Source organism: Sarcophilus harrisii, chromosome 4 (assembly GCF_902635505.1).
Source record: "Sarcophilus harrisii chromosome 4, mSarHar1.11, whole genome shotgun sequence".
NCBI classification, from domain to species: Eukaryota; Metazoa; Chordata; class Mammalia; order Dasyuromorphia; family Dasyuridae; genus Sarcophilus; species Sarcophilus harrisii.
Window position 1 is genome coordinate 281,003,611 of NC_045429.1, and position 22,850 is coordinate 281,026,460.

The 22,850-nt window shown below is 47.1% G+C and overlaps 2 protein-coding genes across 2 annotated transcripts in view; both read left to right on the top strand.

The window, feature by feature from the left end:
- The first annotated feature begins 587 nt into the window (after window positions 1–587).
- On the top strand, window positions 588–11,792 carry TULP1 (TUB like protein 1). Its single transcript, XM_012548991.2, has 14 exons — window positions 588–634; window positions 829–880; window positions 1,442–1,526; window positions 1,765–1,776; window positions 3,094–3,235; window positions 4,875–4,990; window positions 5,091–5,207; window positions 5,514–5,614; window positions 7,194–7,364; window positions 7,639–7,751; window positions 8,486–8,594; window positions 8,780–8,878; window positions 9,898–10,069; window positions 11,659–11,792. The coding sequence occupies exons 1-14, from the start codon at window positions 588–590 to the stop codon at window positions 11,790–11,792; spliced, it is 1,470 nt and encodes a 489-aa protein (XP_012404445.2).
- A 1,658-nt stretch (window positions 11,793–13,450) lies between these two features.
- TEAD3 (TEA domain transcription factor 3) overlaps window positions 13,451–22,850 on the top strand; it is a 30,605-nt gene continuing 21,205 nt past the window's right edge. Inside the window, exon 1 of the mRNA XM_031965000.1 lies at window positions 13,451–13,701. The gene's annotated coding sequence lies outside the window, so the exon portion shown is untranslated. The remainder of the gene's footprint in view (window positions 13,702–22,850) is intronic.

The following is a 22,850-nucleotide window of genomic DNA, read 5'->3' on the forward strand; positions in this document are numbered from 1 at the left end:
AGGGGAAAAATCAGAATAGAAGTGAGTGCAAGGGATAATGTTGTAAAAAATTACCCTGTCATGGGTTCTGTCAATAAAAAGTTATTTAAAAAAGAAAGAAAGAAACTGTGGCCAAGAGAGGTTATTTAATTTGTCCAGGGTCACACAATAAATAACAGAAGTGGAATTTGAACCCAGGTTTCTGAAGACAAATCCAGTAGTTTTCAAGATGACTTTAGGCATTCCACTGTGAAATCCAGATTAGGCAGTATGATAGGTTGAAGCCTGGGGGAAGCAGAATGGAGGCCATGGGAGGTAGGTTGAGCAAAGGAGTGTAAAGAAATGGCACCCATTTCCATGGTGGCACTTAGGGCATATCTCTGTCCTGATTTCCATCTCCCCAAATGTTACTTCCAGTTCTTCCCTGCATCATACAATGCCTACCACTGTTCCTTTTCTTTCCCTCCCCCATCTTCCAGCACACCTTCTGCTGTCCTGAGCCCCAGAGTCACAGGGGATGAGCAGTGGGAGATTAGCCAAGTAAGCAGTAGGCTCTATACACAGCCCCGAGAAAAGGCAAAGCCGGGAAGGGGAACTGGGTCCCCAAAATGCCTCTGGAGGACAATATTCTCCGAGAAGTCTGGGCCTCCGAAAGGTCAGTGGCACCTTTTAGGACATTCACCTTCACCTTACCTGAGCTCCTGGCTCTAGGAATTCTAGAATTCTCCAATTCCTGGAGAGGGAGAAGGGGAGGAGGATTCCGACTTGGAGATGTTAAAGGGACAAGAGAGGGGCTGGAGGAAAGAGAAAGGGAGGGGTTGAACACTAACTCTTCTACTTCGATCCCAGTGAGCTGGAGGAGGAATCTGGGAGCCCAGAGCTACAGACGCGCCCCAAACAGGTAGCCAACCCCGCTAACCTTCTCCTATCCTGATGAGGTCAGATGGAAACAAGTCCGCTCTCACAACCAGCTTATACCCCATTAGTGTGTATCTCTATATGGGTCTGAGGGTGAGATTCAGAAATGGGGGGAAGGGTGTTAAGGTATTTTTCTGTGGTGGTGTTATATCTTGGGATGCTGGAAAGATTGGGGGAGTACTGGGAAGTGTCTAAGTGATAGATCTATCCAGGGCTACGGAGCAAATCAGAAGGTAGGCGATATAGAAGGAGGCATATATATATATATATATATATATATATTTCTGAGCCCTCCTCAGGGTCACTGTAAGTATGAAAAGGAAGGCATCCATTCCTTTCTTTGCACCCGCCCCTCCCCAATAATCCGTAGTTATTTCTAGCAGCAGCTAAAACCGATTAGCCTCGGTAGCTTGACCTCCTCAGGGCCCCTCCTGCCCTTACCGCTTCCTTGGTTACCCTGAAGGCAACCCCTCCCGTCTGCCAGTACCACCTCCCCACCCCACTCCTTGACCGGCCCCCCCAGCACCCCACCCTGGTCCCGCAGCGTCTCGCCGCAGGGCAGAAGCCGAGAAAGAAGCGGCCTGAAACCCAGGAGTGCCCCAGCCCCGCCGAAGCCAAACCCCGGAGAAGCGCGGCCGCAGGGCGTGGGGACGAGCGGGGGGCGTCATCGCAGGGTGAGAGGAGAGCTGACATCCAGGGCTGGGGTGCGGACTCCATGAAAAGATTAGGAGAATACCCCCTACTCTACCTCTCTATCACTGCTCCGGGGATTGAATAGTGGGGAAGTAGACGCTATGTAAAAAGGGGTGGGGGTGGGGTGGGGGGGGCGTCTGGGTCTCTGTCCCTGACCGAAATGTCTCTCCCCAGCCGGGAAGAAGGGTAGGCGGAAGGATGAGCCGCTCAGGACCCCTGCCGAACCGAACCCCTATGCCAAGTTCATCCGTGACCCGGAGCGGAAGAAACCAAGCCCCGGGGAAACTTTTCTCGTAGCCCGGGCCCCAAACGTGCCGGACGGTGAGAGATTAAACTAAATGAACCCCTGATGATGATGGAAGGAGGTAGCTGGGGACACGGAAAGAGAAAGGAAAAGTGGGGCTGAGAAATGTTAACAAATAAGGGAGAGACTGCGAGATCTCGACTTTCGAATAAAGATCGAGGAATGGTTTTTAAAAAAAAAGGGACAGAAAAACATGAGGCAGAGATATGGGAGAAACAGATAAATGGACGGGGAAAAACTAGGAGAGGAGGGGAAAGATAGAGGAGACAAAAAGAGCAAGAGACAGATAAAGAGAGAGATGGGAGAGACAGAGAGACAGGCAAATAAATAGAGATGGGGAGGGGATAGAGAGAAAAAGACAGACAGAAAAAGACTAACATACTAAGGGGGGGAGAGGGAGAGAGAAGCAAATAGAGAGATGGGAAAATGGGAGAGGAAAAGAGAGATGAAGACAGAAAGAGATGGGGGGAGAGAGAGAGAAAGAGAGAGGAGATAGAGGACTAAGGAAAGGAAGAAAAGAAAAAAAGATACAGGTAGAAGAGAGAAAGTTGTACAAAAGAAGAGAAAAAAGACTGAGACAGAGAGACAAGGAAGGAAAGCTGTATAGAGAAGAGGAAAGGAAAGAAAGATATAAAGAAAAGAAAAGACAAATAGGAAGAGAAGTATTCCAAAGAGGGAAAAAAAGAAGAGACAACAAACAGAAGAGGAGAGGAGAATCAGGCAGGCACAAAGACACAGAAAAGAGAGGAAGCCTAACATTTTAGAACTAAAAAGGATCTCAGAAATCAAGATATAAAAGATTTTGTAAGGGTGAATGTTGGAAATTATCCATGTATATATTTTGAAAATAAAAAGCTTTAATAAAAAAAACCAAAATACAGCAAAGTAATATAAGAATGTTTCCCCTAAAAAGTCCCTTCCCCTGAGACACACATAGAGTCATACAATCATACCCCTGTCTCCAACCTCCGGTTGAGCTCTGGGAATTATTAGAAAGGAAATGAGGAATATTCCCCACCTTTCTGGGCCCTTTACCCCAGTCCCTTGCCAAGTCTCAGGATCTTGGTTCTTTTCAAACTTCCTATCCCCTGACCTTTTCTAGTGGGGGCCCATCCTTTAGGATCCTGGGTCTCACTCCCCCAAGAACAAATTGGTTAGGGAAGGAACAACCCACATGATGAGGTTGTGTCCATCCCTAGAAGAGGAAGAAGAAGATGAGGAAGAAGAGGAGGAAGAAAAAAAGAAAGAGAAAGTGGCTCTTTTAAAACCTTCAAGGAAAGTCCCCAAAGGGAAAACAAATGGAGACACAAAAGGAAAAGGGAACCGCCTTCAAGGTAAGAAGGAAGAAATAATTTAAGATGAGAGAAGAATGAATGGAAGTCATTCTTAAAAATGACTGGAAGATGGAAGGAATCAAAAATAGAGAGAAATTCAGCCAAATCAACCAATCAATAAATACAGAACAAATACTGTGGGTAAATTTGTACAATGAGAGCTCTACCTCTTGAGAACTCACAAGCTACTTGGGGGAGACAAGATGTATACACATTTTAAAATGTTAGCTTAAAATAAGTAGATTATCTGGAATTTCCTATACCAGCCTGGCAAAGGCCTGATCAAAACAAAACAAAACAAACAAATAAACAAAAAAACTCACAAATAGAAGGCAGTATATAATAAATGACCAATGACTATAAAATGTTCAAAGAATAGATTTCAATCTAGAGACACAGGACCTGTATTTAAATTCTGGCTCTGTCACATGCTACCTGGGGTAATATGGGACAAGTCACAATATCACTGGCCCCCAATTTCCTCAACTATAAAGAAAAATAGTTGGACCTCTGGATGACTTCAAAGATCCCTTCCAGTTATAAATATCTGATCTTTTAGTCCTTTCCAGTAGGTGAATTTATTTAAAGTGAGATAAGAGCTAAGACTGGAAAACTGTAGCTAGGACTAAGGGGAGTGTGTTAAGTTAAATGACTCCATTCAGTCATATCTGATTCTTCATGACATCCATGGACTCATCTATGGGGTTTTCTTGGCAAAGATACTGGAGTTTTTTTTGCCATTTCCTTCTCTAGTATGTCTCCACTTTACAGATGAGGAAGTGAGGCAAATGGGGTTAAGTCACTCAACATAGGTCACACTAAGTGCCTGAAGTCACATTTAAACTCAGGTATTCCTGATTCTGGCCCAGCTGCCCCTAAGGTGAGGTAGGTAGTAAAGTGTGTTGAACTTGAAACTTAAAGGGCATGGGCTTAAATTTAAACTGGATTAAGAGTTTAGTGACTTTGGAGGAGTCATTTAAAATTTGGAGCATCAATTTCTTCTCATAGAATGCTTGTGAATAAGGTAAGCATTTTGTAAACTAAAAAAAAAAAAAAACAAAAAAAACCTAAAATATGAACTATTTAATCAAATATTTATCAAGCATTTTCCCACTTCTTCAGTGCCTAGCAATTAGTTGCTCAGAATAGATGCCTAATGAACACTATTTTAATATCCAGTACAGTGGCAAGCCTTGTAGCAATACAAGAGAGGTAGGAGGAATTTCAGAGGTAATGTACTCCTTTTGTTGATGAGGAAATTGAGACTTGAGGAGATTAAGTTGTTTGCTCAAAGTCACATAAGTAATAAGCACCAAGTTAGGATCTGAAGTTAGGTCTTCTGACTTAGATTGTTAATTGATTACCTATGACTTCATTCTATATTTCTTTGATTTCCTAGACTAAAACATTGTTTCCTTCAGTACATTCATTGTCTCTCCCGTTAGAGTGTAAACTCTTTCAAGGTTTTTGTCTCTTGTATTTGTATCCTTAGCATTGTACAGTATCGTGGTGGGCATGATTCCTAATCTCTAGAAGTTTATAATCTCATTAGTGATTGAGGAAGGGACTTCAGAGATGACAGAATGATGAGAGGACATCAGAAGCCCTTAGTCCCTTTTTCCTTCCTCCCCTGCCTTACAATCCCTAGGAGATCTGGGAAGCCCTGCTGTCCCCCGGAAAACTATCCGAAATAAGAAGAAGGAGGCAGCAGCAGGGGGTTCAACTGGGGAGGAACCCAAGATAAGAAAAGTCAAGAAGAAAGGTGAGACCTGCCCACCCTCTCATCCTTAAGGCCAGAGTACTGGGAATGGGGAAAGAGTTGACTCTGACATTTTGATTATTTACCTTATGACCAATTCTAGAATCTGATGAGGCTGAAAGGGAGTCCTTAGGGACACCTACTGGAAACAGAAAGATACCAGTGTCCATGTTCCAGGTTGGAAGAGAGGGCCCTACAGAAAAACCATTGAAGAAGAAAGGTGAGGACTACCCCACACCCCTCCAGGTTTCCCTGATTACCTCCATCCTCCATCTCACTTTACACCTGTAAGACTCAGGGTAATAAAATAGGGGGCCAGATATATCTGGGGAGAGAGTATGGAAGGAAGAAGCTCATCTATGGTTTCTTCCATAGCCTGGTCAGGTCTGAATGCCAGAATGTCCTGGGGGAATCAGAACTGGCTCCCTTCTTTCTTCCCCAAATAATTCCACAGGTGGACTCTACACTTTGGGGGTGGGGATGGGGCACTTAGGGAAAACTTCATCATTTTCTATCTCATCCCCAGCTTCCCCCAAAGTCCCAGAAGCTGAGAGTGAGGAGGAAGAGGCAACAACCAAGAATAGCAACCGAAAGGGAAAAGGGAAGGGGAAAGGAAAAGTCCCAAAGGTAGGATCCGTGGAGGGGCACAATTAAAGGTCCCCTGAAAGGGCAGAATGTCTGTGGCAAGGCATAGAAATGTTAGGGGAGTTTGGGGACCATGAATTTTCAGGTGGCTTAAGGAGTTTGAAATCCTGTGGATGAGGACAGGGTGTTTTCCATTTCAGAGTAGGATATAACTAAATGTAAGACAGAACAGTCCTGTGCCTGGTGCTACCTGGTCTCTCAGCCCTGCCCTCTGAGGTCCAACCACCTAATAAGGCCAAAGTCCCCCCACTCACACCCACACAAAAATACTTTTCATACTTGGACATATTCACTCTCAAGCACATTCATGCTGAATTATACAAGTTACACAGAGATGAATACATATGCTGTATATACACACAGGCACACATGTATACACAAAATGAATGAAAAAGCATTTATTAAGTGCTTAGTATATATGAGAGGCAGCCTAGCACTATAGTTAAAGGACCAAACTTGGAACCAAGAAGGCCTGAGTTCAGTTTCCACATCCCCCATACTGTCTGGCTGACCATGGACCTTCAGGGCTTCTCAAACTTTTTCTATTTGTGACCCCTTTTTGACCAAGAAATTTTTACATGACTTCAGGTATATAAGTATATTATATCAGTATACAAGTCAAACATTTACTGATAATAAATCATAATATCACAACCCTTACATTCAATTACAAGATCCCATATGGGGTTACAACCTACAGTTTAAGAAATTGGCCTGGGCAGCCCTTTAAGCAGAGAAGGTGCCAGCCTGCATTATCAGGGAAAGTTTTATTACCTGAAACTTCCCTATACCAAGGAAAACACAAGATCCATTACTAGTGATTCCTAAATACAAAATATTTAATAATAATAAAATATAATAATAAATAATAAAATAAAATAATAATAATAATAAAATACATAAATAAAAACAGTTACTGTGCTTTAAGGATACAACCACAGAAGAGAAACTATCCCTGCTTGCAAGGAATTTATACTCTAATGGAGGAGATTATTATAGACTGAATGGTGGGTAGTAGTTGAACACTGTTTTGGTCTAGAAATTCAAAATAATATAGAATGGAACCATAGTATAATTAATGGACAATCTATTTCCAGAATTATTCCAGAAAAAATGTACATATACACACTCATCCACATGCATTTGTGTTCATTTTTGCATATACAGGCATATGTACAGACATTTTCTAATAGAAATACATATTCACATATGTTCTCATGCATATATAACAAAGATTTGAGGAAATAAATTTTTTAAAGGAAAATTTTTAATTCATTTTTTTAGTCCCTAACTTCTAAGAGATAGAATTGAAGGAAAATTTTTTTTTTCATTTTTCATGGAGGCCCAGGAAGAGGGGATGTGTTTGAAGGGAGACTCAGACCCAGCATAGCTGGTTCCTCCAGTTTCTATCTTCCAGATATAAGGACAGTTCCTCCCCCCCACCAAGAGCTGTGGGCAAGGAAGCTAGGATTGGGGACAACCTGGGCAATGGGAAATCCTGGGACAGAATTTTAAATTAAGTGGGATCCCCTCATCTTCCTTCTGTCCTTCCTCTATGCAGAAGGAAGAGAGACCCCCATCACCTCCCATCGAGGTGGATGACCCCAAGGAATTTGTGCTGCGCCCAGCACCACAGGGCAGGACTGTGCGGTGCCGGGTAACTCGGGACAAGAAGGGAATGGACCGGGGATTGTACCCCTCCTACTACCTGCACCTGGACAGTGACCGGAAGGTGGGGAATAGGTGCAGGAAAGGAAGGGAAGGAATGGTGGAGGCTGGGGGGAAGCAAAGATTGGGAGGGGATGAAGGGGGCTGAATTGGGCTAGGGATGGGTAGGTCAAGGATGAACATGAGAAACCCTATAAGCAGAGGTGCTATAGGTGAGGAGTTGAGACTCCCTCTCTTCCCCTTCTCCTCTTCCTTGTCTGCTCCTTCCCAGATTCCCAACCTCCTCCCCACACAGAACCCTTCTCTCTCTTTCTCCCCACTCTCCTTTCCTATCTCAGGTATTCCTCCTAGCTGGCCGAAAGCGGAAACGGAGCAAGACTGCCAATTATCTCATCTCTGTTGACCCCACCAACCTATCTCGGACAGGGGAAGACTTCATTGGCAAGCTCAGGTGTGTGTACATAGGGGGCAGTATGGTATAATGGAAGGCCCAGGTTTGCAAGTCAGAAGACATGGTCTCCCTTTCTGGCTCTGACTAGGTGTATCACCTTGAGTAAGTCACATCCCTTATCTATAAAAGGACAGGTTGGACTGGATGATCTCCAAAAGCTTTATTATTCTCTATACAGAGTCCTGAGCAGTTGAGCAATCTGGCTGGGCAGGGTTATAGGTGGGGAAGGTGATTTGGATAAGGGTCAGAAACCGGGCTGGGCCCCTAGGACAGACCTTTAAAGGAATTCACATACCCTCTTTCCAAAACTATGGGGGAGGAAGAAGAGCCCTGAGGCAGAGAGAGGTCAAGGAACCTTCTTCAGTCTGCAATGTCTACAGTTTATATAACCTATATTCTCCTTTGACCCTCACTTAGAGATACCTGGTTTTTTGTAGTCAGAGCGATTTTTCTCAATTAACTGTTTTTTTGTTTTTTTTTTTGAGGGGGGGCTCCATGTCCTTCCCTCAATTTACTAGAAATAGGGAGATTTAGGAACTACTTGGTGGCACTGGATAATGGTGAAACTACCATATATCCCCTATTACCCATCCCCTGCCAGTCCTCCAACCCATTCCCTGGTTTTGACCTTTCACATACAACACACACACACACACACACACACACACACACACAAACACACCTTTAGCACTATCCAGATCCCCCTATCCCATTCTAAGCTCTGCCTCTTGTAGATCTAATCTTATAGGATCCCGATTTACTGTGTTTGACAATGGAAAGAATCCCCATCATGGAGGTGCAGATGTGGCAACCTACCGACAAGAATTGGCAGCTGTCATCTACGTGAGGACCATGCTTCTTTTCTAGTTCCTCAGCCTACTTGGCTTCCAGCCTTCATCTCCCCTCAATCCCCCATTCCAGGGTTTCCTATAGCTATCACACAAGCCCTAGTTTTCCCAAGGATCCATCCTATCATTCCCCATCCCAGACCTTCTTTGGGATCAAACTGACTAGAATGTTCAACCTAGGAGACCAACGTTCTGGGCTTCCGGGGGCCCCGTCGAATGACAGTCATCATCCCAGGGATGAGCTCAGAAAATAAGAGGATCCCAATCCGGCCCCGAAATGTGAGCTCTCTCTTCCCTCTGGGTATTACCCTGCCCTCTGTACCTTCTCCTAACTATTTCTGTCCTATGGATGACCCTAAGAGAAGGGAGAGCTGCCCTCTGCACCTGATCCAGTGTTTTTAAACCCCTCTTAATTCCTTCATCTCTTCTCTCATCCTGAGGGAACCACATAAACTCCCAAATTCATATTCATGGTTGAACTAAAAGCAGAATTTAATAAAACAACCACAGGTTTCAGATTTTGTTTATAAACTAATTTTTAAAAACCAACAGCAATTTGACTCTACAATGTGCACAGTACCCTGCCATGATGCAAAATAATAAATTAGACTGAGTTTTTCACTGTTCAACTAACAGTAGTCTAGTGCTGACAAAGTCCCCCTCTAGGGACAGGGACATGAAACAGAGATAAGGAAACTGACACCAAGAAAGGAAAAATGTTTTGCCATTTCCACACACATAGAGACAGATGCTGTGTGAATCTCATTTCTACACACATACAGACAGATTCATATAGAACATATATAAACACACTCATCAGAAATAACATCTTTTTTTTTTATTTTATTTTAAAAGCCTTTTATTTACAGGCAGAAATAACATTTCCATAAGGACATTAGGTGTCTGTCCTTATAGAAACACATTCAGACAAACACACAAACTTTCCATGAAGTAGAGCCAGCAGGATTCAAAACCTTCATGACCTCAGAAGCAATGCAATATAATAAAATAAACATTGGAAATGGGATTTGAGATAGCTAGATTCAAATCCTGACCTTTCCACTTTTCCCAGTGTGACACAAATCACTCCCTGTTTCTTGACCTCAGTTTCCCTATCTATAAAATGAAGACTAGAATCACTGGATAATCTCTAAAGCCTTTGCCAGTTCTAAATCCTATGATATTGGTTTCCTTTTCCTGTATCTTCCTCCCATAATTCTTAGACAGTTTTAACAATTGACTCTAGGACCCAAGGCCTTCTAATTTTGATGTCCCCCCAAATGTTTCATTGCCTCCAGGCTAGCGATGGGCTTCTAGTGCGCTGGCAGAACAAGACAATGGAGAATCTGATAGAACTACACAACAAGACACCTGTATGGAATGAAGAGAGTGGCTCTTACACCCTCAATTTCCAAGGACGAGTCACCCAGGCCTCTGTCAAGAACTTCCAGATTATACATTTGGATGACCGTGAGCACTTTAGGGAGAAGGGGCTTCAAACCAGATTGACCCTAACTCTTCTTTCCTTCCTCCTCACCTTCCTCCCACCCACCCCCACTGGATGATCAGCAACTGAGGGATGGCTGATTTTATTGTTGTTGTTGTTGTTGAAGTCATGTCTGACTCTTTTTGACCCCATTTGGAAGTTCATGGCAGAGATTCCTTCTCCAGTTCAATTTATAGATGAGGAAACTGAAGCAAATGGGGTCAAATGACTTCCCCAGGGCCACATAGCTAGTAAGAGTCTGAGACTGGATTTGAACTCACAAAGATGAATCTTCCTGACTCTAAGCCCAGTGTTCTATCCGCTGGGCCACCTATCTCCTTCCAACATGCAGACAAGCACAGCGGCTGTGTGGCATAAAAAAATTTCCGATTTGGGTTCAAATTCTGGTTTTGCCACTTAGAATCTGTGTGACCTTGTGTAAATCACAACTTCTCTGAGCTTGAGGTTTATCTATCTTTAAATAGAAAGATTTAGACTTAGATGACCTCCAAGGTTCCTTTCAGATCTATGATCCTGTGATTCATTCAGTCTCCTAGTTCTCTTCCCATGCGACTCTTGAACTCTGCCTGTCCACTTTTCCCTCAAGACTCCATACTTTCCCCTGTGGTTTCAATAGAAAGGCTGTCCTTCCATGAATCTATGAAAAAAAAAATATATATTTTTGAGTGCCTCAAGTGGAAGACACTATTCCTGTCCTTGAGAAGCTTACAGTCTAGTTGGAGAAGAGGAATTTAAAGCAATAAACACACTGAACAGTGCTGTCTATCTATACAGGCCCTGTAAGGGATTGGAGAAAGTTCTACCCTCTGGGATAGAAATATCTAGTGGGCACATAAGGTTATTTTTGGGAAGAGCTCCATTTTCCTGATGCCTGGCAAATACAAAACACAGCTCCCTCTCCCCAGCCCCCATTGAGAAGTCCCCACTGTCACCTGTCTGAAGGCCTTGGGAAGCTGCTAAGCAGATCAGGTTTCAATTAGAGCAAGGTCTGGTATAGTTTAGGGTATTTTTAGAGCTTCCTGTCCCCTTGGATGCTGGGGGTGGATGGAGGGGGTGCTTAGCCTAGAGAATGAGATATAGGGGCATAGGACAGATGAGGATATTTTAAGAGTGATGATAGAAGCCCAAGATAGGGAAAACAGGATTGAGCTAGATCTTAGATCTGGAAGAGGAGGCTGAAGACTAGTTTGGGGTGGGAAAAGTGAGACTGAAGTGAAATGTGTATTTGAGCTAAGAGTATTTAGGCTATGAAAGGGGGTGAGGGACAAGGATGAAGATCTGGGAAGAGGATCAATGACAGCAAGAAACCTTTGGGAAATGGATTAGAAAGGCCAGGCTGTAGCTAGAATAAAAAACCTTGGGATTGGGGAATCCTGGACTGAGGGGGGGACAGGGCTATCCCTGTCTCCTAATAGTTGAAACCTCAATGAATCTCTTGTGTCTTTCTCAAGTCAAGGGATTGGGGGTAGGAGAATGGTTAAGTAGAAGCCTCTAGAGGTTAACAGAGCCACGAGCAAGCTTATGCCAACCCACACCTTCTGTGTCTCTCTAGCTGACTATATTGTGCTGCAGTTTGGCCGGGTGTCAGAAGATGCATTCACTCTGGACTATCGATACCCACTTTGCGCCCTACAAGGCTTTGCTATAGCCCTCTCCAGCTTTGATGGGAAGCTGGCCTGCGAGTAACCACTACCTTGCCCCCACCGCTCCAAGATTCCATGCCCTACGTGGAAGAGGATTACAGCAGAGACTAATTTGGAGGTTCCCTCATCGAGGAGTCCTTTTACTGTAAACCCAAGCCCAAAGATCCCTCCACCCCTGAGTCCCAATCTATTTTTAATGGTCCTTGACAAAGGGATCCTCGGAGAAGTGATCCCTCTGTTCCAGCGGCCCTGATGTAAGTTCCACTCCTTTCATGATCCTTAACCCTGATTCCAAAGCTACTGACTCTAATTCCTTGAGGATCTAGTCCCTAGAGACTCCCTCCTTCCATGTTGCCAGCTCTTGGCTGAGACAAGGGGAGGAACTTAAGGCAGCTGGAAGGAGATGAGGAACATCTGGACTCAAGTTGGCGCTGCACATCTGGATGCGGTGCTCTCCTCCCCCTGACATGCCCCCCACCCCCCACCCCCATCCTCTCCTCCATGACTTCCTGTCCCGGAGCAGTTTGAGATTGTATATTTTTAAACCACGCTCCCTCTTTTTCTCCTCCTCCCCCCGACCCCGAGCCGCGCTGGGGCTCCGAGCCGGGGCTCCCTGGGGCAGGCTCGCGGGGGACGTGCATCTCAATAAAGCAGCTTTCCCGCTGGGGAGCAGGAGGCTCTTGGAGGCCGGGGACTTCGAACCAAAGCGGGAGGGAAGCGAAGCAGGCGGAGAGGGGAGTGGGAGTAGCGCAGAAGGGGGGAGCCGAGACCGGTGACCGATCTTACGGCGGGGTCCCGAGGGAGCAGCTTCGGAGGCGCAGGCAATTCTCCGGTCGCTCCTCACCCGATCGCGCAGAACATTAAGAGAAACCCCCCGCTCCCTGCCGCTGCTTAGCGTCTCCCGCTCCGGGGAGCGAGGGAAGGGGCTGGCGGTGGGGGGAGCCTCGGAGAAAGTGGGAAATGGGAAGTTCGAGGGACCAGACTCTCGGGGAGAACCAGACAGACCGGGCCTGGGGCGAGGCCGGGGTAGCCGTCGGGGTGGGGCGGAGGGCGCGGGACCCGAGCCGCTGGGTCCCGGGATCTGACGCCGAAGGCGGGGGTCTCACACACTTCCGGGGAGGGAGGACCGGGGGGCTCCAGCTCTGGGAAGGGGCGCAGCCCGTTTTGTGGAGGAGAAAGAAATCACTTTACTTCCCGGTCCAATGTATCCAACCATTGGAGACCCTTCGTGAGGGGTTTGGAAGTAGGAGGGCTGCCGCAAACCCCGAGGATCCCGGGTCCCTCCCTTTGAATCTCGGCTGGAGAAGCGTCGCGGCCAGCCCCGCCTCCCGGTGCTGGATGGACTCTGGGTCGGAGGCCACGCCCTCCAAGCGAGAGGCCACGCCCTAAGCCGCAGGCCCCGCCCCCGCCTTGAGCCCCCAAACCTGGAGGGGGCGCTGGCGAGAATGGGGCAGAAAGGAGTTGGAGGTATTTAGCCCGACGCGCGGAACGGAGGTAAAAGCCCCCGGCGGAGGCCTTGAGGGGGTAGCTGAGAGGGAGTACGCGGGGAGGTTTGGGAGCGGAGGCTCGATCGGGAGCCCGAGCCGGGAAGGGGGAGGGGGCAGCCGTCCGGCCCCCTGCGGGGGTGGGCCCCGCTCACCGCCCGCCCCTTCCTCGCCTTTCTCCGCCCCGCCCCCTTCTCCTCCGCCCCCCACCCTCCTTCTCCTCTGCTCCCGCCCCCCCGCTCGGTCTTCTCGGCACAAACTTTCCGCCCCGATCGCTCCCTCCTCCGCGCCCGGCGCCTCCCGCTCCAGCCCGGCTCATTCCGCACATTCCTGCCAGCCCCCTCCCCACGGCCCCCCACTCTCCCCTTCCCCATCTGGCTTACCCCCAGCCCCCCCGCCCTTCGAAACCTGTTGGCCCGCCGGAGCGGGGCCCGCGGCCGGAGCCCCCCTCCCCAGAGCCCGGACCAGGTAAGGAGGGACCCGGCCGGGAAGGAGGCCCAGGGAGGGGAGAGGTGGCGGCTCGCGGGGAAAGGGGTTTGCAGCCCGGGGTCTGGGGGGGAAAGTCCCCATTGTCCGGCCCTGAGCCCCAGCAGTTTGGTAGGAAGTTATGGGAAAAGGAGGGGGGGTCCTCTTCGGGAAGCCCCGCCTCCCAGTGGTGCCCCATTCCCCCCCCTTGCAGCGGCGGAGGCACCTCTGGAAGCGGGGGGGAGGGGGCCCGGCCGGCGGCCCAAGTCTGCGAAGTCTTTCTCTGCTGGGGTCAGCGCCTCACGCTGTTGTGCGAGCGCTCGCGGAGAGCCGGGCCCGGCCGCTCCGGGGGAGGCGGATCAGGGAGCCCCTCTCCCGCGCCTGGCGCCTTTTCCCCGCGTCCCGGTCAGCCGGCCCCGGCCGCTCCCCCGTCCCCAGCCCAGCCTCGGAGCCCAGACCTCGGCTCCGGGTCCTGCGGGCCCTGTCGCCCTTTGGACTCCCCGGGACGAAGGAGCCGCAGTCGGCGAGCCCAGGCCCAGCCCTACACAAGGCCTCCAAGCCCAGGCTCCTGGGCCTTATGCTGGCCCAGCCGGGCCGGGAGAGCTTAGCCCCATTGAGGAGGAGGGATGATTGTGTGCCCCAGGAGCGTTGTGTTGGAGGGAGAAACTGTAGGTAAAACTCCCCCCCCCCCCCCCCAGGTGGGACTCAAACTGCTAGTAAGTTCCCGCAGGATCCCTCCTTTTCTCTGTGGACACACGGAATGGGGTGTGTGCTCCCTTTCCCCTTAGCGCAGGACTTGGGAGGTAGGAGCATGATGGAGCCTGGGAGTCCCTCTCCGTGTGTGTGTGTGTGCAGGGTCCTTTTTCACAACTCCATCAAAGCAACTGCCGTGTGTCTTATTGGGGTTGGAGGGAAGTGGTGTGCTTTATAACCCCCTCTCCATTGTCTGTCATACCCACCTCCCCCTTACTGGACTAGAAACCATGGGGGAAGAAGAGCCGTCCTATCCATGGACTTCTAGCTGTGTGTCATGTCTTATGGAGTGTGTGTGTGTGTAGGAAAGAGAAAGAAAGGAAAGGTTGTCAGGGGAGATTCTCCTAGGTTGGCTCTCCTGGCAGACCCTCGGGGGTTTTCATGAGAAGTCATTAGAACAGGGAAGGGAGTCAAATCGAGAGGTTTGGGGTGGGGAAAGCTGGGAATATTCCAGTGTATTATGGAGGGGCATTAGACACACTTCGTGTCTGTGTGTTTCCCTTCTCTCCACTTTCTGGTAGAGGCAGAGCCAGGTCAGGCCTGGGCTTGCAGTCTTGGAGAGTAGGGGGTGGTAGAGATGGGGGTGGACAGCAGCACTCTGAGGGGCTGGCTGAATGAAGTCGCTTTGTATGACTGTCTCCTGTGGCCCAGTTCTGTTGTACACATTTGCTCCTCCTCCACCCCTAGGCTGGGACATGTATGTGCTGGGGGGGACCCCACAGGCTAGGGACCTATGACCCAATTTTCATTCAAAGTAGGAGTGCCTAGAGTCTGGCCTAGTCCCTGGCTTACTGTGGACAAAATAGGATTCTTTGCTTAGATTTTTGGGGACATAGTCAAATCCCTTCACTTTATGACATCCCATCCCAAAAGGATGTAAATCCTGATGGACCTTGTATGCTCCTTCTCTTGGAAGAAACTGAGAACCTCCCTCTCTTTCTGCTTCCCCCTCACACCCCCACCCGATGAAGGTAGAGGGTAGGTGGGAGGATAATGAATGTCTCTTTCCCTAGTTATCCACTCAGCCTTTGCTCCTTCTCTTGTGGGCAGTGGGTGGCCACAAGTCTCTTGGGTTCCCTGCTGCCAAGGGATCAAACTGCCCCCATCAACACAGGGCATACACACCAGGGAGGAGCCCTCAAAACACTAATTTTAAGTCAGTTGCACCTTCCCCTCCCCACCTACCCCCCACTCTCTGAGAGGGAAGGATAATTAATGTTAATGAACCCATTTAGGCAGGGGAAGGAGCCAAACTGGAGTTTGGAGTTAGACAAGCATTTCAAGGGTCTCATGGACCCTCTTACAAAGTTGAGGAGGGTGGGCAGAAGGGAGGAAACAAGTCTAGGCAGTCTGAGGATTCTCAAGTACCTGAACCAAGCCAGGTGAGAAGGTCAAAATACTAGGAAGATATCTACCCAGTTGCATGCTTTTGAAGGAAAGGAATGGTAATTGTCATTGTGATTTAGTGGGAAACCAGAAGAGGCCCACTGTATTCTCTGGCCAGCTCCATGAGTAACTCATTTAGGGACTTTGGGCAAAGTATTAACCATCACTGAACCTCAGTTTCCTTATCCATAAAATAAGGAGTCTGGACTATATAATTTCAAGGATTTTCCAGTTCTTTCATTTCATGAGTTTGTTGACCTGAAATCTTACTTAATAATTTCCATCTCTTCTTCTTTGGTCTTACTCATGGCCTTTGGGACCTACTGGGGGTCCTGCAAAAAGATTAGGGGATGGCTTGATTAGAGGAAGATGGGGCAAGAAATAAGAAAGTGAACAAGGAGTAACTTAAGTAACAAGGAGTAACCTGAGGGGAGCTAAGGAAATTCCAGACAGTTGGGGACAGCTGTGTGTTGGGTGGGGGTCCCAGGGACAAAGGGACAAAGAAACTGTCTGAAAGTTGAAAGTGAATCAGAGAAAGAACAGAACTATTTGGAAAGATGTTGTCTCAAAGGAATTCTTTTAGGAGCGCTTGCTCATTTCTCTTCCTGCTTAGGTCACATCCACAAATATTGGTTAAGCACCTACTATGTGCAAAGTATTATGCTAGGCCCTGGGAATATGGAAACCAAAACATGAAAACTATTCCTGCCCTCCAGTTTACATTCTCTTGTGCTTTTATGTCTAAGGTTCTAGGGATAGAGGCAGTTAAGTGATGGAGTGGATATCAACTGGACTTAGAGTCCAGAAAACCTACATTCAAACTTAACTTCAGGTATTCATTAGCTTTATTACCCTGCAAGTCATTTAACATGTTTGCCTCAATTTCCTTATCTTTAAAATGAGGAGAACTATAGCTCCTTTTCCAGAGCTGTTAGGAGGATAAAATGAGAAAATATTTTTAAAGTGTTTTGCAAATGTTAAAGTGCTATCTAAATTATGGCTATTGTTATTGCTACTATTATGCTCAGACAATTGGCAGGGCCAAGATGGGTAGTTCAGAAACTCAGACCCTTGGATCATCCCTTCAATCTCCACAGAAGTACACTGAGCACATGCTTCACAACCTGAGACGCAGGGGGAAAATAAAAGTTGGGAGAACAAAATGGCACTCAACATAAAGGTGCTTCTGAGAAGGCCCTCGACTTCCTTAGGGAGGAGGCAAAGAGGAGGCTGGTAGGATCCTGAGCTAGAGGTTTCAGGTGGGAGGAGGAGAAAATTGGGACCAAAGCATCCTGAAAGCCATCAAGAAAAAAAATAGGAAAGGTAAAGTAGGTCCTGAGAGTGCTTTACAAATGTCTTTGACTGAAAATGAATGTTAAGAGGGTTTGGGAGAATTTCTTACTTAAATCCAGAAATTGCAGAAAGTAGAATGTTTCTGGCCTTAATGTTCAAGATTCTGATACCAAACCTCTTTATACTACCTTTAGTGCCCATGGAATTGAGAGGTATGGATAGTGTCTGACTTAGAGACAAGAAATCCTTGTTAAAACCACTCCCCGATATCATTTTTAAACTGTGTGGCCATACATACAAGTCACCTAACCTTTCTGAAACTCCTCAACTGTAAAATGGTACTAGGATATTGGAGGAAAGGGGTATTGGGCTAAAAGAGGTCTCTTCTAAAGCCAAATCTATAATCCTAAGAGATTCTGACCAGAACTCTTCAAAGGTCAGCAGGTCATTCCACAACCCAGTTTCCCTTGCCCCCCACTTCTCTGTCCCTCTCCCAAATACTCATGTTGCTGTCCAGCTGACTGCATGCTCTTCTCTGGATGTAGCTACAATCCCTTTAGGTGATACTCAATGGGAACTGGAGGGAGTAGGAGCTCTGTATATCCCACAGAAAGTAAAAGGCAAAAGATCAATTCAGTTGCTTTGGGTTACAGCCCCTTCCTTATTCTGGGATGGTAGTAGGGAGAAGAGAGTGTCTCCCACCCCCTCAATCCCAATGGCCCGGGCCCCTGAGGTTTCCTGGAGCACTGATTGCTTCCTGCACTCCCTGCCAGGCCGGAAAAGACAGGAAGTGATAGAGGAACTCTGTGTGTGTGTGTGTGTGTGTGTGTGTGTGTGTGTGTGTGTGTGAAAGAGAGAGAGAGAATATGAATCCTGTTATGTGTAAGAAAGAAAATAAATGTAAGCTTGTACTATATGTGTGAGAAAGAATACATATGATATGTTGTAAGAGAAGGACCATGTGGAGTAATTGAGACAATGTATGTTCGTGGCACAATGTGGACTTGAGGTAATATGTGACTGTGGCTGGCTTTATCTGTGAGAGAGACTGAGGCAGAAAAAGGCAGAGAAAAACTATAAAACTATAGGGTGGCAGTAACACTACATGTGATTGTGTGAGATTGTATATATGTGTGAAAATAGAACATCAAATGTCAGAGATTTCATGTGACTGTATGAGACAGTGAGACAATATGACTTTACAGCTAAGAGATACACTGTGATATACTGGGGCTACATTTATTTGTATATGAAGAACTGTTACAAATTGATGGAAGGACTGAGGATGTGCTTGACTGAGAAAGTTACATAAGTGATTGTATGTGTGAGGGCAGGAGGAGAGGGGAGAAAGAAGAGAGATGAAAGAGAGAAAAGAGGAGACGGACAGATACACAAAAGGGAAACATCCAGAGAGGAGAGACACAGACACTTGGGAGGGAAGAGAGAAGAGACCCAACCAGGAAAGGAGATGTAGAAAGAGAGGGGAGAGTTGACTGGAAAAAAAAAAAAAAAAAAAAGGTAGGTGGGAATAGAAAAGAGACTGAAAGATAGGAAGGGATACATGGAGAGATTGAAGGCTCTTTGATTTTTGTGTGTGGTAAATATTTAGGTATTTGGATAACACTGATGTTAAGGACTGGGTGTTTAGATGATGGAAAGGAATTAACTAATGCTAGTGTATATGACTAGAGGTAGAGTCTGTGAGAAAGCTCCCTTGTTATCTGACATCAGGAAACTCGAGTGTGAACCTGAAGTCACTAAGACATCTGCAGGCCAGGGTTACTTATAAGATGGCCAGGTGTGTGTTATCTAGCTGTCCCTTCTTCCCCACCACAGTCACTTGCCTTTCTCAGGATCGAGGTCAGGGGCTACACAGGACAATCAGCCTGGCTTGAGGAACTAGGAAGCTCTGGTTAAACTATCCTGAGACAGTAAAAGTAGGGGACAGGGAGAGACTTAGCATCTTTCCTTTTCAAAGAGACTCAAACCAGAACTGAGGGGCTCTGAATATTAGAACTAAAAAGAACCTTACAGGTCAAGTAGTCCGAGCCCTTCTCCGTGTTTCGGTCACATCCCCAGAAGCCCACTTCCCACCCTGCTTCTTGCTTTTAGGTAGTTTCTAATTTCCAATACTCTGGCAATAAAAAGCAGCTTGCCTAAAGAAACCCATGCCCAAACTCCAGCATATCTATTTCTATGGTCCCTACTCTTTTTCCCTCCCAGACCTGCTAGAACCCCCCCCCCCCTTGCTCCCAAAGAATCCTCTTAGCAGCTCCCAACCCCCATGCCCCTATGCCCATGTCTCTGTGTGCTTGTGGAGAGAGTGAGGCTGCCCAGACCAAATTGGAAGCACATTAGGAGTAGGAGGGGGGAAGGGGAGAAGGGGAGGAGCCCCCTTTATCCCTCCCTCTCTTCCCTACCCCCCCCCCCCCCCCACCACCACCACTAGCTTGCCTAGCCCAGGCTTTCCAAATTGCTTCCTCCTGTAAAAGGCCCGACCCTGATTCTCAAGGGCTACAGCCCCTTACTCCCCACTACTTGGGGGTGTGGTTGCTTAGGCTGAATCTCTCCAAGGGACTTCAGCTAAGGGGGAGCCAGGTGGGCCCCCAACCCCAAAGCTATAGTGTGGCCATGTCTGGGAAGGGAGCTGGCTGGCAGCTGGGGAACAGCTGGCCCTCAAGTGGGGGTGGGGGTGACGGTGGGGGAAGGGGTATGGGAAGGAAAAGCAATGGAGCAGCTGGCAGTGGGTAATGGGATGGGGGGTGGGGAAGGCCCCAAAGTCTTGAGAGTATGTACATCTCCTTCTCCTCTCCCCATCCCAGGCCTCTTAGCCAACCAGGTTGGGGGAGGGAGAGGCACAGTGCTCTTGGCCAAAATGAGGCCTCTACTTCTCCCTATGGATATTGGAAACATCTACTGATTGATCCTTAATTTTTTCCACCATTTGAAGTATTCAGGGGTTCTTTACCTGTACTTGAGCAGGACCCCCTCCTACATCCCACACTGCCCCATTCCATGCACTCCCCTACCATGGGATCTACCCTGAATCAAAGCTAGAACTTCAACTATGCTTGGGTGAGGACCCCTCCCATACCTCAGAAAAATAATCAGTCAGAGTGCCCAAGGGGTTGCTTCTCTGGAGTTCACCCTTCTCACCAAGATAGCAACTTCCTGAAGCCAGAGATTACATTAGGCCTCTCCCTGAGGGTAGGGAGTGGGGACAAGGTTTTGGGCCCCTGGGAGATTCTGTACTCTTTAGAGCTAGGCTAGGCTGAAGATAGGATCCTAGATGGGCTAGGGGCTGTAGAGGGTGTGGGGGTAGATAGCCCCGGGCATCCAGAGGCCTAGCCCCAGCTACAGGGAGCAGTCCAGCCAGTTCTTCTGGTGCATCAAGCCCCAAGGGGAGTGGGCAGGCAAGAGGCCCCTTATCTTCTCACCTGTCCTAAAGCCTGCTCAGGCACCTTCTCCATCTTTTCCTCCCCTCCCCCCATTCCCAGTTCTAAACTAGGACAGACCCCAAGGAAGATTGAGGACCTGGACTAGGGAGGGGATGGGCTATATCTGTAGATAGGAGCTGAATGGAGAGGGGTGGAGGGAATCTAGAGGTCACAGTACAGAGAGCAAATGGTTACAAGAGAGGAAAGACACTGTCAGTAGCTGACAGGGTTGGGTCCAGGGCCAGAGGAGATTGCCATGTCTTACACATAGTAGGCACTTGGTAATATTTGTGGATTAGAGATTGAAAAAACTAGTCAATGAAGATGGTGCAGGGTCAGAGTGGGAATAGGTTTTTGTATTCAAATCCTTGAAGAGTTAATATGGTTAGTGGTAACATGGTAAGATGGACTGCCTTCTGGGGAAGCTCTGATTGGGGTGCTTGGGTCTCTTCAGCTTTGCTTCCCAACTGTTGATGTTGTCCCCTCACTCTATCTTTCCTTCCTTCTCTGTTTTTCTTCTTTCTCTTCCTCTTTGCTCTTTTTCAGGGTTTCTTTGTCTCTTTTTCTTCTTCCTTTATCTCCATCATTTGCTCATTCTCTGTCTTTCTTCTCTTTCTATCTCTTTGTCTCCCTTTCTCTGTTTTGTTTCTTCCCTAACCTTCCTTTTATATCTGTTTCTCCTCCCCATCTTTTTTCCCTTCCTTTGTGATTCTCACCTTGTCTTTTTTTTTCCTGTCTCTATCTGTATGTTCTACCTTATAGCCCCCTCTCCTTTCTTCTGTCTTTCTTCTGCCCTTTCATTTTCACTTTTCTCCTTCCTATTCCAGTCTCTGAGTTCTTTACCTGTGTCCTACTCTCTCCATCATTGTCTCTCTTTCCATTTTCTCTTTATTCCTCTCTGTCCATTTTCTCCCTCAAAAATGCTAGATTTAGAGTCAGGAATGTCATGGTTTAATCTTGACTCTGACATTTACTGTGTCACTCACTGTAGGCAAGATATCTTAATTTCTCTGATCCTTACTTTCCTCATCTTTGAAATATTTATACTCCTTTCCTCACAAGATCGTTTGAGAAGGAATAGTTTGGTAAACCTTAAAGTGCTCTATAAATTTGAGTTGTTAGTATTATTAAACAAAGTCAAACACTATAGGGGTTGTCTACAGCCTGGAGAGGCTAAGTAAGGGGGAGAAGGAAGTAGACTATAATGTCTCTAAGGAAAAAAGTGTTTTCTTCTTATCCATCCCTTCTCTTTTATAAGGGGAGAGTCTCTAGCATTGGGACAGGGGCAAAGGTTCACACCTTAGTCTTACCTGGGAAACAAGAACCTGAAGGAGTTTCATACCACACTTAGCCCTGCCCCCATTCCCAAACACTTGCTGACCAGTCTTCCTGACCCCAGACCCTTTTCCCTTCTCAGTCGATGGGCACTGGGGCCAAAATCTATCTGCTTGGCCTTACTCCTTTGTCCAGAGACTTTTGAGTTTTACAAATGGGAGGAGCTCTGTAAGTTCTCACTTTTGAAGTTCCCACTAGTCTAGCCAGCATGGTAGAGTGGAAAAGTATCATTTGCTATTAGAAAAGCTGGGTTCAAATTTCTACTCTGTATGATCTTGGGCATGTCATAGTCTCCTCCACTATGTCCCTTCTGGCTCTGAAATCTTTGTTCTTCTTTTCTCCCTTAGCTACCTCTCTCCAAGCATCCAGGCTTTTTGTCCCTCTACCCCCACCCTCCATTACTTTTTGTCCTCAGCCCCTAGATAGAGCCACTCAGGATGTTGTGAGGATGAGGGAGGGCTTTTCTTCCTATTTCTGGTGAAACAACCTCACTAGTGTATCTTAGGGAACATTTTACAGAAGTGGCAGCTAAGGCCAAGAGAGAGAAATAAGAAGACTTGTTCATATAGGTCAAAATTGTTCAAAATCATATTGTTCAAATCACATTGGTCAGTAGTGGCAGAACCAAGATAGCGATTCAGGTCCTTTTTCTTCTGTGCCATTCAGATTCTCAAGGCCTCAGGTTCAGGAGACTGCCAGGGGAATAGAGGAGAGCTGCCTTTGTGTAGGAGTTAGCATATAATATTTCCAAATATCAGTGTTCCTGTATGTGTCTTCGTGTGAGGGTATGTATTCGTGTACCTTACTGTGTATGTATCTGAAGGTTAATAACTATCCTCGAACTCACATGGGTGCCTGCATGTTAGTAGCTGTGTGTTCATGTGTCTGAAAGTTCATTTCAATATCAGTACTTTTGTGGGGGGGGGGGTGTTTTTTTCTTCATCCTCT

Excerpts from the sequence above, each read along its gene's own strand:
- TULP1 (XM_012548991.2), top strand. The coding sequence starts at position 588 with ATGCCTCTGGAGGACAATATTCTCCGAGAAGTCTGGGCCTCCGAAAG. Across the intron at positions 7,752-8,485 it reads GACTTCATTGGCAAGCTCAG|ATCTAATCTTATAGGATCCC; the intron begins GTGTGTGTACAT and ends TGCCTCTTGTAG. Across the intron at positions 8,595-8,779 it reads AATTGGCAGCTGTCATCTAC|GAGACCAACGTTCTGGGCTT; the intron begins GTGAGGACCATG and ends TGTTCAACCTAG.